This window comes from Ornithodoros turicata, unplaced genomic scaffold (genome assembly GCF_037126465.1).
Source record: "Ornithodoros turicata isolate Travis unplaced genomic scaffold, ASM3712646v1 Chromosome21, whole genome shotgun sequence".
NCBI classification, from domain to species: Eukaryota; Metazoa; Arthropoda; class Arachnida; order Ixodida; family Argasidae; genus Ornithodoros; species Ornithodoros turicata.
Genome location: NW_026999337.1, coordinates 766,595 through 783,800, shown reverse-complemented (window position 1 = coordinate 783,800; position 17,206 = coordinate 766,595). Strand labels below are relative to the sequence as shown.

Sequence of the window (17,206 nt, the reverse complement as noted above, 5' to 3'; positions counted from 1 at the left end):
TTAATTTCATTCAGACATGTTCATTCTCATTAGAAAACTAGATCTTATGTGTACTAATCTCAGACTGCAATGGCGCTTAATCATGAAGACACCTACGAACTTGATGCTGTTGGGCTAACCCTATCACTGCTGTTTTCTGTGCCATCCGAGCATGAACGGGGGATGTAGCTGACAAAAAGAAATTGTTAAAGAGATTGTTAAGTGTCTACTGTGGCCAGTGATGAGCAGTACTTGCAGCACCAAGTATTGAAATAGTACATTTCCTGGTGCTTGTACTTTACCTGAGTACAGTTACACACTTCTATAAGTGCACTTTATACTGTACTATAAGTACTTTACTTTCTTCTCCGGTGCTTTGTCATCGAGAATTCAAGTACTTTACTGGCAAATATTTCAAAATTTCTCTCTGATACACTGTTTTCTGCTCTGATACTTTTTGTAGGTACTCCAAGTCAAATAGTGAAAACGCATCCTTTTGGAGTGACAACATGACTAATGGAACTGTTACGATGATTTAAGACATCTGAAATTTTCAGAATCAAGTAGGATAAATACGTACGCCTCATCCTATGTACTGGCGCATGCTACGGCCTGTATGGCAGGGTACTTGGTATATCAGTTCGAATAAAATTTCAAAGTAATTTGCCCATCACTGACTGTGGCACTGACATGCTGAAACGACTTCAGTTCACTTACTTGACGAGGATGTTTCCAAATCATCGTAACAGGCAGCGTTCTGAAGCTTCGTGCCGAACTTTTTTCGCTTGAACCCTGTCGGAACCCAGTCGACATTTTTCTGACTTGTGACCTGCACATCCATTGTGCAGGTCATTTGGTGCACATTCATTGCGCAAATGATGCGAATCAATGCGTTGACACAACGATAAATGTTTAACTGTATATGCTAACTTGAAACGGTCACCACAAACGCGAGCGTCTGCCGCTGGTATCCAGTCGACGTGCTTGCCCGACAACGTTCGTATGTCGGTCGCGCACTCCAATAACCTATCATCACTCGGGATCCTGAAGAAACGCCTGTCACTGCCTTTGCGAAATGGGACTTTACACACGCAGCAAACCGTCGGCATCGCGTTCGCTGTTTCCGCAAGCAGAATAATCAAGCAAAGTGGACGCTACTCATGCAGGAATAACCCCGGTAATACGCCAAATAGGTCATACGGACAAACGGTACTTTTGTGCGAAGACGGTGCTATTGTTTCCAGCGTGGAAACGCATAGTACACTCGCCCATAGCAAAGCCTGGATGAGGGAGATATACTCTCACGTTATTGTTTCGGTATGTCTACCAACGTCATGGATACATCATGACGATGATTCTCGGGAAGACGTCCATAGGCGTTAGTGACGCGCTACGGTGGACGTTGAGAGCGACGCATGCCGGCAGTTCTTGATATCAGGTTGCGTACGGCGAGAATTAGCTACCATGGGCGCTCATGTTGAGACACGTCATGTATGCCAGGAAATACGGTATTCAATGAGGTATTATATATTTGTCCTCGTGCGCAGGTAACATTCCACTGCTTGCCGGCTGCGGAGCAGGGGCTGGTGTTGTGCTGTTGTGCGTGGTGATGGCCATGGTATTGTGCCGAAGACACTCCAGGAAAGTGAGCGGCGACCCTTCAGCGGCAGACTTGGACATGCAGTTGCGGCAGCTAGAACACAGCCCTACGTGCGCTGTTGCCAGACAACCGCCCTTCTACCCCGACCACATCATGAACTGCAGCGTCCATGGCGGCACAGGTGTTCATGTCCACCCACATCTCATGCACTCAAAAAAGCTGCGCCGAGCTCCAACCGATGTCTGATAACGCAGATAGCGTTCTGCTCAGGAAAAGAGCGTGACAGGCTCAAGTTTAATTACTTTACAAGTTGCCATAACCTGAGTCATGCATGGATGCATGAGTAATATGTTAAAGTGAGTCTGTTGCTTTTAAACTACTACCATTCAACTGACCAATATTAAGGGACCACAGGTCTCGACCTCCTTCTTTCAATGTTGTACTGCTGTCACATGTTCTTTGTTCGAAAGTAATAGAGATGAGAGGTTTTACTTTCTTAGCACGGCGCTAATTATCCAACAAAAATGAGCTTGAAAATAACCGATACACGAAGGAAAATTATTGCATTGAGTAACCGATTCGTTTTCTAGAAATACCACCCCCTCTCGACTCCTTAATATTACTTAAAACACAGTTGGTCGCCAGTAGTGGACAGTGAACACTGTCCTGTGTCTAGACTATGAAATGATCGGTTCCAGAGCACTGTGCATCGAAACGTGAAAAAGAAATTCCTCAATGAGTGGGGGGGGGGGGGGCAAAAAGATGACATTGTTGTCGTGCCGTGTCCAGCCTAATTTCTGACATCTGTTGAAAGCATGACCACGAATTGCCATTATTTATCACTTCCCTCTGTGAACAATATAGATGGGTACTGCTGCACACGTTCAGTGACAGGTCTCATCCGTTTGCCGTAAATGGAAAAATCAATAGGGAAACTCGGCGCCTGTGCAGTGCCGCATACTGTGTCCGCTAATGACCACCGTGTTGTTTCAAACGTTGCACGTTTCTTTGCGCTTTGCTATAATCTCTCTCCCAATCGCACATCCCCTGTTCTGCAGTGCTGCAATGGTATGTCACGCGACGTGTGCAAAAATTCAGAATATCAACTATGCACTGTAGCACTATCATTGCACATGTAGCTTACTTAACCCGTGTAATAGGTTATAACGCTGGAGTTGACGTGTGCACCACTAGGACTGTCTTCACAACGTGGCTTGAGTGTGTCAGTAGGACTCTGTCTCCGGTTCCCAGTCGGTCTCAAGGTACAGTGTACTAGGATGCACTTCCTGTCATCTGACATTACAGAATCGTCATATAGACATGTTTCACAATTGCTCGTCTTCATCAATCCTACTATGGTACGAGCACTGAGTAATACATATCCCTAGTTCTGCATTGCTGTGTCAAGTAGAAAGCGATACCGATAATCGAAAGCCGCACAACAATGACATTGATATGTGAACGGAAGCCTAATAGGCATGTCTGCAACATAGGATCACACATGATCTCCAACGAGGTGGGTCTCGGATATCATTTGACGTGAACCACCCAGGACTACGTGTTCTGTACGTGACGGGGAAGTAACATAAAATTAATTTCAAATTTTAACAAGTATGACATGACGATGCGAGATCCTCCTCCCGCCTAGCAACATTGCTCGTCCAAGGGAAACCTCCACAGGGACATCCTCGAAGTGCGTACCTGCCCTCAAGCGATCGCTTCTTGCATTATTGACATGTTTTTCCTGCGCACACGTCATATACTCGTACCGTTAGGCAGAGGCCAGGTTCATGCTAATCAGTAACAAAACGAATAAATAAAGAGACGAATGCATTTTGCCAGTGTAAAATATATGATACTTCTTGGGCGACATTGCAGCATCCTGCCTAGAAGCATGAGTGCATCGCGTCGGTTGAGCAAGTGCCGTTGCCGATATCACATGTTTGGGAGTAGTCAGCGGTACAAGGCCTCATTTCAAAATCGGCGTGTCGTGGGGATATGGGACAAAACAAATCGGCGAGGTCAAAAGAGAAGCAACAATCGCGTTTTTTCGTCACTACTGTGTTTATGGTTACGTGTACGATGACGTTTTCGATGACGTGTGACCAGGACGTGTCTAGAAAGCGGCCTGTCCCTTATCGGCCGATACTGGCAGGCCAACTCAGTTCCATCGCCTGGCCAGAGCCCGTAGAAAGTTGCCTGTGACGTGAGGAGAAGACTGCGAATATACCGAAATATGGAGGTTTGCTGGTTCACTCAAAAATTGGGAGAATCGCCCGCTGTCCAAATCATATTTATTCTTCAAACTAAGTTCTTACGTCGTGTTGTTATACGCGAAATAAAATAAATATTTTTTGTTCGGGGTTGCGGGGTGGTGCAAGTGGTAAGGCTCCACACTAAAACCTAGTGTTATCCCTATGCAAAGTCTCGGTTCGATGAAGAGCTCACCTTCATGACGTGGTCCTCGATCCAGTCACTGTTGTTCAAACTTGTCAATATTGAGTAGGCATAATGGGCTCACAAGACATATCGACCTTTCAGTGATGAGTCCAGTGCTGAGGTAGTGCAACCGGTAGTGGTAGTGCACTGAGCAGTGCTGCGGTAGCGCAACTGTGGTAGTACACTGATAGTGCAACCTGTGTTGCTCTGTCGGTTCGCCATTTTGACCAACTTTCAACCTTCATAGCAGGGAATCGTCCTCTCGAGCAATGGAATAGTTAAACTGACGGAGCTTGATCCTTTCATAATGGTACGCAATCAAGCCTGGCAACAAAATAGTGAGATTAGTTTTGCGCACATTTATAACATTAGTGTGTGAATGCGTTTCCACTTTGCCGTTTAATGTGCTGTTTTCAACTGTGAGAACATTTAACGCGCTGAATTGTTGATAAGTATGGCGTGCAGCCAGAAACAGAGCACAGAACTGTATATACTAATATTAAAAATGCGTTCCTAAAACTACGGTCGTACTAGCGTAACGTAGTTCAGTTTACAACGTTTTTACGCAGACGGTTGTTAGAGCGCACGTTTGTTAGCGCTTCCATAATGTTTCCCAAATGTTCCTTTCCGCCTAATAAGGCAGGCTGGGGAAATATACATTATTACCACTAATACTAGTTAAGGTCCACTGAAGTTAACACCGTAGCAAGGTAGGGGTACACTGGCACGGTTTCGCGTGAGGTAATGAGGGGCACTGCCATAATCATGGAGTGCCCCGTTCAGAAAGACAAGGATGTCGATTCACTTTGGCCACGTTCTCTCTGATATTTTCTCTCCACGCCCTCTTCCACATACATATGAAGAGACACAGGCAGACGGCATTTTTTCAGAGGCTGAATCAATGGGCTTGATTGAGTCAGCGTCTGCAATTTACGTCCCAATCACAAAAACGTCTAGCAATTGATAGTCCAAAACCTATCTGCGAATGCGCACCAAAGTAGTACGATGCCGTGCTTTGCCAAAAGGCAAAGTTCCCCTTCGAGGACGTCGCAGTCCACGCACACGTCAACGGTGGAAATCACGACAAATCACGTCGTCTTTGGCCGTGGTTCCAGCGCCCGAGTTCTCGTTCTATCATAAAAGAAGAGCGAGATATCGCAACGCTTGTGCCATGGCCGTGCCTTAGCAACGGGACATTACTCTCGACGTCTTGTCAGATGTGTGAAGGGGAGGGTACCGAGAATACTGGGCGGATTTTTTTACACGGTAAGAATCGGTTTGGTTTTGCAAAACTCCCAGTGTCAGCGGGATAAATGTTCAAATTCAATGCCCGCTCAAAATGCACTGTGTTGTCCGGGACATCAGTGTTTTTCGATCCAGTTTTTTGTTCAAAAGGTCAGCAGGGCCCCACGAAAAAAATTATATACCAAAATATGCATAGGGCCCTAGACGTCGAACCCAACTTTATACTTAAAACCAGCAAGGGATACACTTAAGGCGAATTCTGTTGGCCATTGTCGTACAGTGCAATGTAGTCTGTCGGTGTAGATTGAAAGTAGAAATGAAGATTGAAGGAAACGACGAATGAATGAACGCGACGCACGTCGGATTGAAGCAACCAGTGTAACATGCACGTTCGAGTGTTTGTAAATTTTTCTACAGTGCAACATCCAGTGGTTTTCGCCACTAGTTTTCAATGGGTCCTTTGGTTTCGCCAAGAGTCATGTTACGCACCCTCTTAACCTGGATTTTATCGGGGAACGTGTCCTTACCACCAGTGGATAGGTGCTTGGCGCTTCCACCCGAACGTGCTACGGCGTAGTGGTTGTCCTCCATGCCCCCTTTTTCGTGTGGTCTGTACACTTCGCCCTTGTGAAGCAGGAAGTGTTGTATATTCTGCACGGATGTATCGTTACATACCTCTCCACTAGTAGGATGTGTCAAAATTAGGCAACAACACTGCCGACTTGAAGTGCCTTAGCTATATCCTCCACGCATAGGCAAGAAGCACAGCGTCCTTGCACGCAGTGTCCTCTGTTTTCTTGAATTGTGTCAGGTACTCGATAATTAGTCGACACATTAGTAAGTAGAACATTAGCACGAAGTAGCGCAAAAGCAAAAGTGCTTCATTTGTGCACGTGGAAGTTATCATCACGCGCCTTGTAAACCACAGAGCACTGTTATGCCTGCTTCGAGCATTTCTTCACTTATCATTGTATTGTATTTATGGAAGAGGCTGCTACTGCTGATTTCGTGAAGGCATCACACTTCATTGCAGCAAATGAGTGTTCACATGTGGCGAAGCACCTGTAGAATGATTGAGTAGTGGAACACAGTTTATTCGTGTATTTCATTTCCTTGCTGAGATCTTCCTGTTGTAAGCACCACCGGCAGAAGTGATAACAATAAAAGTGATGTCCAGCACAGTGTGTTGATCAATTCGTTGTCCAAGAAAAGAAGCAACACGCACTAAGACTTGGTATTATTGGTACCACTTGGTATTGGTAAGACGGAGCTTTAGTAGGTCGGCCGCAGTCTACGTAAACTACACAGCACGTTTATACAGGGTGGTCCACCAACCATGATAGAAATTCATAGTAAAAAACGCAAGCCCCCTGAGAGACATGTAGTCAAGGGATTCTTTTCTGCCAATAACTTTTGCCACATATTGGTAACATTTTTATTTCATTTCAATTGAAGGAAAGTTAATTTCTCGAATTGAACTCCAAAATTTCCCAAGGCAACCTTACGCCTTTCTTTGCGGAAATGGGTTCCCCGTGGTCATCTTGCTCTGTATAGCACATAATCATACTCGTAATGGGACCGCAATTGCCCAAATAAATTCGCCGAAAATCCGTGGAAATGAGCCGTTGGCTCCGCCTCTATTTTGACGGCTGGAGTTTAAGCGCAAGGGTGCGAAGAAAGGAGGTCACATTGACACGGCATACGAGGGAGAAAGGGTTACAAGCCCAACCCACAGAAGAGTTCCGCTGCAACACTCTTGAAAATGAACTTCACCACATAGCACGCTCCTATCCAACCACCATCCCGAATGACAACGTTCTCGCCCTAGATTTGTTGAAAACGTGAGGAAAAAAACAACATTATTTACGGCACAGAATAGGCTCCGCCTCCCGTTTTCAACAAATCAGGGGCGAGAACGTTGTCATTCGGGATGGTGGTTGGCTAGGAGCGTGCTATGTGGTGAAGTTCATTCATACCCAGCTTTTCTGGAATTACCCAGACCTACCTGGAAGCCAAGGAAAAGCCTGTCAGTATCCACTCCGAGCTTAGGGGGCTCCGCCACTTAGACAACTTGGCCACGTCCAGAAGCAAGCACTCTCTTTTTTCTGCCCTCGTAAAAAGGTCACACACGTCTCTCGGCCGCTTGGCCAGCGTATACGCTACTAGCGCCCTGGCCCACAGTGAGCGATCGCCTCAACATCCTGCTGGGTTACCTTCAGTGCCATGGCGAGAGTTTGTACCGGGTGTAACGCTCGACGTTCCGGGCCTTCATAAAAAGAGGGAATGTAGCCCCCTGGTCGCTAGAACGGCGGCTGAGAACCTCATAACTGACGTCTACCACTCACATACTCTGGTATTCACTGATGGCTCTATTGACGATCGTACCAAAAGTGCCACGTGTGCCTTCCACATCCCGTCAGTGAACGTGTCCTGGCAAGGGAGATCATCGCGTTACCCGATATCCTCCACGACTGCTGAGCTCCTGGCTCTCCTGCATGCAGCTGCTGCGGTCCAGGTACGAGGGTTTGCCAGAGCAGTCCTACTCACAGACTCGAGAAGCGCTCTATGGGACGTGATGAACCCCATGTGTGACAACATCTTAGCGCGAAGTATCAGAAGATCGTGCGCCCAACATAAACAAGCTGGAGGCGATATCGCCTTCCAATGGATACCGTCCCACGTCGGTGTCGGCGGCAACGAAAGGGCGGACCAGCTGGCGTTCTCGGTACACCTGGGCTGCAGCAATGTTTTGCCAACTCCGGACGACGCCGACAGGCAGATGTCTGTTCAGCTCCTTGTTGAACAGCGCCACCCTGGAATACGGGACATCATGCATCATAATCGCCCTCCTCTTCCCACGAAAAATCTTCCTCGAAGCATCCAGACCATGCTCCATAGGCTCCGCACTGGGTGCGCGTTCACCAATTCTCAGCTGTTCAAGATAGGCTCTAGGGGTGACGCCTGCTGTGGCCACTGTCAACAACCCGAAACAATTGAACACATCCTGCGAGACTGCCGAGCATACCATTCTGCGCGCGAAACACATCTCCCTCGCTCCACCTCGGGCTCGCTAGCAGACATCCTCTACCCCGCTGGTTCTTCTGCCGAACGTTCCGCCAAAGCAAGAAACCTCATTCTCTTCCTGCTGAAGACAGGCCTTGCTGATCGACCCATCTAATACTGTACTCTCCCCGATGAACTCGTGCACCTCACCGCATCCCCATCCTTCAACCTCCTCTATCCTCCATCCGTCCGTCCTTCCTTTGTGTTGTGTTTTGTTTTGCTATGCGTTTTCCTTTTCTTCTTTTGGCTATAGTCGTGACGACGCCCACTTCTGTGTGGCCAACAACGGCGAGCCTATCCTGCCATCACCCCCCCCCCCCCCTCATTTCTAAGAGTGTAGGTATCAGCTTTGCCCACGTCACTTTCAGGGTTGTGCTCTTTTTCGTTTATTCGGTTTTTACTCAGTGTGTTTGTTTCCTTTAGGGTCCGCGTGAACCCGCTCCTCCTGTACGCGGCAGTTTTCAGTATGACCGTAGATAGCGGTCTCAGTTTTTTTGCACCACCTTATTGTCATGAACCTGTGTGTGTGTGTGTGTGAGAGAGAGAGAGAGTTGTATGCATGAACGCCTGTCAACGCTCTTCTTTTTTCAATTCGATTGTTTCAACATGCTGCGGATTTCTTCACATTCAACACACTTCCTGTGTACTTTTATTAGGTTATCACTAGCGACACTTTCAATGCAGAACTGGATATGTTTTCTTGAACAATAGAAGACAAACCAACTTAAAAAAGAAAACGAAAGTTGATAGCAAAACTAAAGGCGTGAAAGCAAAATATCACCATGCACCAGGAATGGCTAAAAGTGTTCCAGGTGTTCGCCATCGGCATCAATGCACAGGAGGACTCTCCGAATTGTGTCTTTCGTGGCCCTTTTTATTTCGGATCTGGAGAGCGACAAGCAGAAACCAGTGATTTTCCCCTGCAGGACAGCCGGCGATCGTGGCTCGCTTTTGTATACTTCGTCTTTGATGCGACCCCAGAGGTAAAAGTCCATCGGCGTTAAGTCAGGAGACCTTGAGGCCATGACACTGAACCAAATCGGCCAACCCACTTCTTCCGGAACATCTGACGGAGCAGCTGTACTGCACGCCGCGCGCTGTGAGGTGGACCGCCATCGTGCTGGAACCATTCGCGGGTCCGTTCAGCACGAGGCAGGTCATCAACAAAGCTGAACAGGGCATCTAAAATTTCCCTACAGTAGGGGTTGGCATTTAGGGACCCCGTGAGAAAGATTGGCCCAATAATGGCTCCGTTATAAACCCCGGCCCATATATTGAATCCCCACTCGTACTGATGCTTGCAGTCCCGTAGCCAGATTGGGTTTGTTTGACTACAATAATGCGCATTATGGAGATTCACTTGAGCGCTATGGCAGAAGTGGGCCTCATCAGTCCAAATGACCCTGGTCACAAAATTTCTGCTTTCCTCGGTCTGCCATAGGATCCAGTTCCGGAAATCCAGCCTTTTTTCGTTGTCGCCCGGCTCGAAATGTTGATGAAGGCTCACGTGGTACGAGTGGGGTTTGTGCTTGTGCATTATCCTCAGCACACTCGACTTTAATGTCTGTACTCGCTTTGCCAGGGTGCGCAGAGCTAAGTGGGGATCATCTGCTACTTCTTTCAGGACCTTGCCGATTTATCTCCACCCAGTGGCAGTGATTGGGTGTGACCGGCTCTGGGTACCGGAATGGAAACTTCCTGTTGTGGACAGTCTCAAAAGCACGCCTTATGGTACAAGAGCTCACCACCCTAGTTCCTGGAACCATTACACTGTATTCGAGGGCTGCTCTGTCATAGTCCACAGTTGAGCAATGAACATCCTTCTTGGTTGGAATACACGGTACTTGCCATCGCTGCGGTTTACTCGCTCACTGCATTCACTGAGACCGGAGTGCAAAACTCTCCAAAAATGCATTTCCTTCCCTACCTGTCAACACGTCGGGTGACCTCATTTTTAATAAGATAGCTCTGGTTCCCGCACTCACCGCGCGTGTTTGTTCCATGGGTAAGGCTTGTAACCCTTTCCCCCTTATGTCGCGTGTCAATGTAACCTCTTTTCTTCGCAGCTTTGCGCTCAACTATAGCCGTCAAAAAAGAGGTGGAGCCAAGGGCTCATTTCCACTGATTATCGGCGAATTTATTTCGGCAACTGCCATTTCATTACGAGTGGGATTATGTGCTATTTCCTATGGAACCCATTTCCGCAAAAAAAGAAAACATTACATTGCATTTTGAAATTTCGGAGCTCAATTCAAGAAATTAACTTTCCGTCAATGGAAATTAAATAAAAATGTTACCAATATGTAGCAAAAGTTATTGGCAGAAAAAAATTCCTTGACCGCATGTCTCTTCGGCGCCTACGTTTTTTACTATAAATTTCTATCATGGTTGGTGGATATCCTTTATATACGGTGCGACATTAAAAACTGACCAGAATTTTTAAAAATACGAGCCGCATTTCTTCCTGCGCAAATTGTGCCTGTATCTATTTCTTGCATTGCCTACTCAAAAATAGTTTTAATTCGACTCATAGTGCCGTCATTAATGAGTTACCATAATTATTTAGCTTAATTAACGAGAATTGGTGCCTTGTGTAAATTACAGAGTTGTGGCGCATAGGCATCCGATCAAAGTTCAACTTCCAGAGACATTCTGTAAGGCAATAAAAATTATAGAACAAACGAGTGCGCCGCATACTTCGTATGACGTGCACCCGCATTGTCGGGTTCCCCTCGCACTGCTCCCTCTCTCAGTTCTTGATTGGCTGTTCCAAAATACATAGCGCTTCCCGGCTTTCTAATACAAAGCGAAAAGATGATATCAGTTGGTTCTTTGTCCTGTCACGCTTCGTTATCGGCAGTCGCAGGGACGACGCTGAGTAAGAGCAATTCCAAAGGAGGCACTCCTGCGAAGCTGCGAGCAAGTGCTGGAGAGATGCCGGTACGGCATCGCCAACGAAGAAGACTTATTTGAGCACCTGATGTAACTAAAGTTCTTCGCGCAGGTCGCTGTGTTTCAGTGTGACGTTCTTGCGTTGGCCTAACGTTGGTACGAGCGGTGTGCCTCGTTTACGTCCAGCATAGGTGGGCATTTTGGTGAAACCTCACTCGCCCTCACCCTCACGGCCCTTACGGGCACATGCCCTCACTCGCCCTCACCCTCACCACCCTCACGAGCATAGGCCCTCACTCGCCATCACCCTCACGGCCCTCATGGGCACATGCCCTCACTCGCCCTCACCCTCACAGCCCTCACGGGCACATGCCCTCACTCGCCCTCACCCTCACGGCCCTCACAGACACATGCCCTCAATCGCCCTCACCCTCACTCGACCTCACCCTCACGGCCCTCATGGGCACATGCCCTCACTCGCCCTCACCCTCACGGCCCTCACTTGCCCTCACCCTCACGGCACTCACAAACGCAAGTCCTGAGGGTCTTACGCTCATAAGGTCTCCTGTGAGTGCACTCATGAGCTCTGAGGGGCGCCAGGTCTCTGTGAGTGAAGTCACTGGTGAGGCCTGAGGTGTGTAGGGTCAGTATGAGGGCATTCAGAAATGAGGTCAAATAAGGCATACCAGACGTGCGCAAATTAAATTATGAAGGCATTGATGATATGGTTCCAGCGACACAACCACCAGCTGTGTACACTTTAAAGGGCTGGTGTGCACGTATTTAGCAATTTCGTCTATGTCGCACTGGGAACACAGCAAAGCGTCCCAAGCTGACTGATTACTTGGCGATATGGTTCCAGTGACCGAACTACTGGCAGGGTGCACTTTAAAGGGCTGGTGTGCCCGTTTTTAGCAATTTCGTCTACGTCGCGCTGGGAACACAGCGAAGCGTCCTGAGCTGACTGATTACTTGGTAATATGGTTCCAGCGACCCAACTACCGCCAGGGTGCACTTTGAAGGCGCTGGTGTGCCCGTTTTTTTGCAGTTTCGTGTGCATCGCGCTGGGAACAGAACAAAGCCTCCAGAGCTGACTGATTACTTGGTAATATGGTTCCAGCGACCCAACAACCGGCAGGGTGCACTTTGAAGGGCTGGTGTGCACGTTTTTACAAATTTAGTCTATGTCGCGCTGGGAACACAGCAAAGCGTCCCGAGCTGACTGATTACTTGGCGATATGGTTCCAGCGACCGAACTACAGGCAGGATGCACTTTAAAGGGCTGGTGTGCACGTTTTTACAAATTTAGTCTGTGTCGCGCTGGGAACACAGCAAAGCGTCCTGAGCTGATTGATTACTTCGTGATATGGTTCCAGTGACCGAACTACTGGTAGGGTGCACTTTAAAGGGCTGGTGTGCCCGTTTTTAGCAATTTCGTCTACGTCGCGCTGGGAACACAGCGAAGCGTCCTGAGCTGACTGATGACTTGGTAATATGGTTCCACCGACCCAACTACAGGCAGGGTGCACTTTAAAGGGCTGGTGTGCACGTTTTTACAAATTTAGTCTATGTCGCGTTGGGAACACAGCGAAGCGTCCTGAGCTGACTGATTACTTGGTAATATGGTTCCAGCGACTCAACTACCGCCAGGGTGCACTTTGAAGGCGCTGGTGTGCCCGTTTTTAGCAGTTTCGTGTACATCGCGCTGGGAACAGAACAAAGTCTCCAGAGCTGACTGATTACTTGGTAATATGGTTCCAGCGACCCAACTACCGCCAGGGTGCACTTTGAAGGCGCTGGTGTGCCCGTTTTTAGCAGTTTCGTGTACATCGCGCTGGGAACAGAACAAAGTCTCCAGAGCTGACTGATTACTTGGTAATATGGTTCCAGCGGCCCAACTACCGCCAGGGTGCACTTTGAAGGCGCTGGTGTGCCCGTTTTTAGCAGTTTCGTGTACATCGCGCTGGGAACAGAACAAAGTCTCCAGAGCTGACTGATTACTTGGTAATATGGTTCCAGCGACCCAACTACAGGCAGGGTGCACTTTAAAGGGCTGGTGTGCACGTTTTTACAAATTTAGTCTATGTCGCGTTGGGAACACAGCGAAGCGTCCTGAGCTGACTGATTACTTGGTAATATGGTTCCAGCGACCCAACTACCGCCAGGGTGCACTTTGAAGGCGCTGGTGTGCCCGTTTTTAGCAGTTTCGTGTACATCGCGCTGGGAACAGAACAAAGTCTCCAGAGCTGACTGATTACTTGGTAATATGGTTCCAGCGACCCAACTACCGCCAGGGTGCACTTTGAAGGCGCTGGTGTGCCCGTTTTTAGCAGTTTCGTGTACATCGCGCTGGGAACAGAACAAAGTCTCCAGAGCTGACTGATTACTTGGTAATATGGTTCCAGCGACCCAACTACCGCCAGGGTGCACTTTGAAGGCGCTGGTGTGCCTGTTTTTAGCAGTTTCGTGTACATCGCGCTGAGAACAGAACAAAGTCTCCAGAGCTGACTGATTACTTCGTGGTATGGTTCCACGGCGCAACTACCGAGAGCGTGCACTTTAAAGGGTAGGTGTGCCGGTTTTTAGCAATTTCGTCTATGTCCAGCAAAGCCCAGGACACTTGGCTGTGTTCCCAGCGCGACGTAGACGAAATTGGTAAAAACGTGCACACGAGCCCTTTAAAGTGCGCCATGCCTGGAGTTGGGTCGCTGGAACCATATCACCAAGTCATCAGTCAACTCAGGACACGTGGCTGTGTTCCCAGCGCGACGTGGACGAAATTGCCAAAAACGGGCACACCAGCCCTTTAAAGTGGACCCTGCCGGTAGTTGGGTGGCTGGAACCATGTCACCAAGTAATCAGTCAGCCAAGACGCTTTGCACTGTTCCCAGGGCAACATATACGAAACTGCTAAAAACGTGCAGACCAGCCCTTTAAAGTGCACACTGTGTGTAGGTGGGTCGATGGTACCATATCACCAAGCAATCAGTCAGCTGAGGACGCTTTGCTCTGTTCCCGGCGCGACATAGACAAAATTGCTAAAAACGGGCACACCAGCCCTTCAAAGTGTACACTGCGTGTAGTTGGGTCGCTGGAACCATATCACCAACTAATCCGTCAGTTCAGGAGGCTTGCTGTGTTCGCAGCGCGACGTAGACGAAATTGCTAAATACGTGCACACCAGCCCTTTAAAGTGCACCCTGACGGTAGCTGGATCGCTGGAACCATGCCCACGTCTCGTAAGCGTCATTTAACCTCATTTCTGAATGCACTCATACTGACCTCACACCCCTCAGGCCTCACCAGTGACTTCACTCACACAGACCTGGCGCCCCTCAGACCTCATGAGTGCACTCACAGGAGGTCTCATGAGGGGCAAAACCTCATAAGTGCACTCACAGGGGACTTCGTGAGGGTAAGACCTCATGAGTGCACTCACAGGAGACCTCATGACGGTAAGGACCTCATGAGTGCACTCACGGATGGCCTGATCGCGGGCTTGCCCTCACTCACCCTCACCTCAAAGGCGTGAGGTGAGGGTGAGGGGCACTCATGAGGGCCCTCATGAGTGAGTTCGCCCAGCTATGACGTCCAGTGATCGCCGCCTTTTGCAATGCAACCGTGAACAAGCTTGTTTGGAGTTTCTTTTGACTGTTTCTATTTCCATCACTTCTCGATTTATTCACTATTCAATAGCTGAAGCACCAAGCTAACCGGAGGAAGGAGGTGGTGGTAGTGGTAAAAAGCAGCCATATCAGATGCAGTGAAACGTTCGCCGTCGAAATGCTCAAGGACACAGCCGGAAAGCGCCACGTGTTTTGGAACAGCCAGTCAGGAGAACTGAGAGGGAGCAATGCGAGGGGAACCCGAAAAAGCGGCCTCACGTCACAGGAAAGTATTCGGCGCGCTCCTTTTTTCAATACTTTTTATTGTGCTACAGAATATGTCTCTTGAAGTTGAACTTTGATGGAAAGCACATTGGCTGACTATGCGCTACAACTCTGTAATTTACACCAGGCACCAATTCCCGTTAAGATAATTAATTACGATAGCTCATTAATGACGACACTATGAGCCGAATTAAAACTATTTTTGAGTAGGCCATGCAAGAAATAGATACAGGCACCAAAATTTGCGCAGGAAAAAGTGCGGCTTGTATTCTTAAAAATTCTGGTCTGTTTAATGACGCACCAGTAGTAGAAGGGGGTGTCGATTCACAGACAAGGCGATTCAGAGACATGAACCCCTGACCCGTGGGCCGACTTCGTTCGCGTGTTTTTTTCCCGCGCGCGGCGGGCGGCGCGTATGCTTAGGGTTGTCCGCGCACTTACGGGCGGCGGGAGGGCTGCGCATGCGCATACCCTCGCACATTTTTGAGCCGGGGCATCTTCATTCATATTTTTTTTGCTACAACAGCCGTGTGGTAGACGGTTTACATGCAAGTATAGACATGCAAAAGATAGCCATACACGAAAGTACAAGTGAAAATATATTTATTAAAGTCAATAGTGCCAGGAATTATGCTGTGACTGTGTGTGAAGCAGAAAAACCTAGCCAAAAAAACCAAAAGCAGAAGAAACACAAGATGATGCACGTATCAAAAATTATGTGCGCGTGCGCTTATCGTTGCGTATTTTTCAACCTGGGTGGACTTCCCTCATAGTTTGTTTCTGTTGCAACAGGTATGCGGTGGGCGGTTTACATGCAAGTATAGACAAACAAAGGATAGCCATACACAAACGTAGAAGTGAAAATATATATATTAAAGTCAATAGTGCCAGGAATTATGCTGTGACTCTATGTGAAGGAGAAAAACCCAGCCAAAAAAACCTGAAGCAGAAGAAACACAATACAATACACATATCAAACAGCATATATTTATTACATATATTTACACATATTACATAACATATATTTATTACAGGTATGATTCAATATTTAATATTTTGTATTAATGGTAATCATACACACAAGTTTTCAATGAATCAGAATTAAAATGAAGTAGCACATTTAATCAAAGACGATATTCTTAATCAATACGACTACAATAAAAATTTCAAGTTTTACTATCAAAAGTCTGAGACGTGAGAACCATCATTGCAACAGTAGAGTTTTAATTACAAGTTCTGATAGATGTAAGCAGTTTCGAGCACAATATTGAAGCTAAGTTTAATATTCCAACCTGACACAAGTTTAATTAATCAGTTTCTTATGAAGTGAATAGTGCAGACATAAGGAAATAATTCAAATCAACACGATCAACAGATAGCATTAATATAGAACCAAACCGACATATCCACCATCATGAAGGGAAATAATAGTTAAGGGCGTTTCACACTTCAAAACAAAATACAAAACAGCGACAAAGCACCGACAAGACTCAGAACGCTGTTGCTGTTTGCGTTCCGTGTTTTGTCGATATCAACGTCACACTGGCAAGACGGCAAAACCAACACTTCAGCGAGACATGTGTTCTTGCGGTGTGAAATGCTTCAGCAACAAAAACATCAACGAAACATGTCGTAAGACCGTGTTTTCGTTGCTTTGATCCCAGACCAAATTTCGGGTGGCAGACGTCACATAATCTTGCGTATTTATGGCAACCCAGAGGTGCGCGTTCACAGACATCAACGTCGGAGCACATTCTTTTTTTTTTTATTTGCACCATCCCCCGTTGCTGGGATGACGAAGCACAGAAAAAAAGGGCAGAAACACTATCGTACACAAAACAGAACTTCACCGCATACCACGCTCCGCGCTAACCATTCACTTCTGATTCGATGCGAGACGAGGAGTACGCCTTTTTTGTCTATCACATATCCAAATTGACACAGAAAGGCATACACCTCACTTTTGGTAGCGGAGGTAGGTTTACCTGTGGGAGATTTGCGATGTACGACGGCTCCGGCGACACACAAACTACGTTCCGGTCGCTGCGTCGGCTTCGGTGGCGGCTACGTCTGCACTTCTCAGACTGTTTGATTTGCT

At 47.5% G+C, this 17,206-nt stretch overlaps 1 protein-coding gene across 2 annotated transcripts in view; it reads left to right on the top strand.

Annotated features, from left to right (window-relative positions):
- LOC135373116 (membrane frizzled-related protein-like) overlaps positions 1–6,434 on the top strand; it is a 608,751-nt gene extending 602,317 nt beyond the window's left edge. For both annotated transcript variants that reach the window (XM_064606387.1, XM_064606386.1), the window contains one exon: positions 1,527–6,434. In XM_064606387.1, coding sequence (XP_064462457.1) covers positions 1,527–1,825 — 299 coding nt within the window. In that variant the 3' untranslated portion in view covers positions 1,826–6,434. The remainder of the gene's footprint in view (positions 1–1,526) is intronic.
- Positions 6,435–17,206: the final 10,772 nt, after the last annotated feature.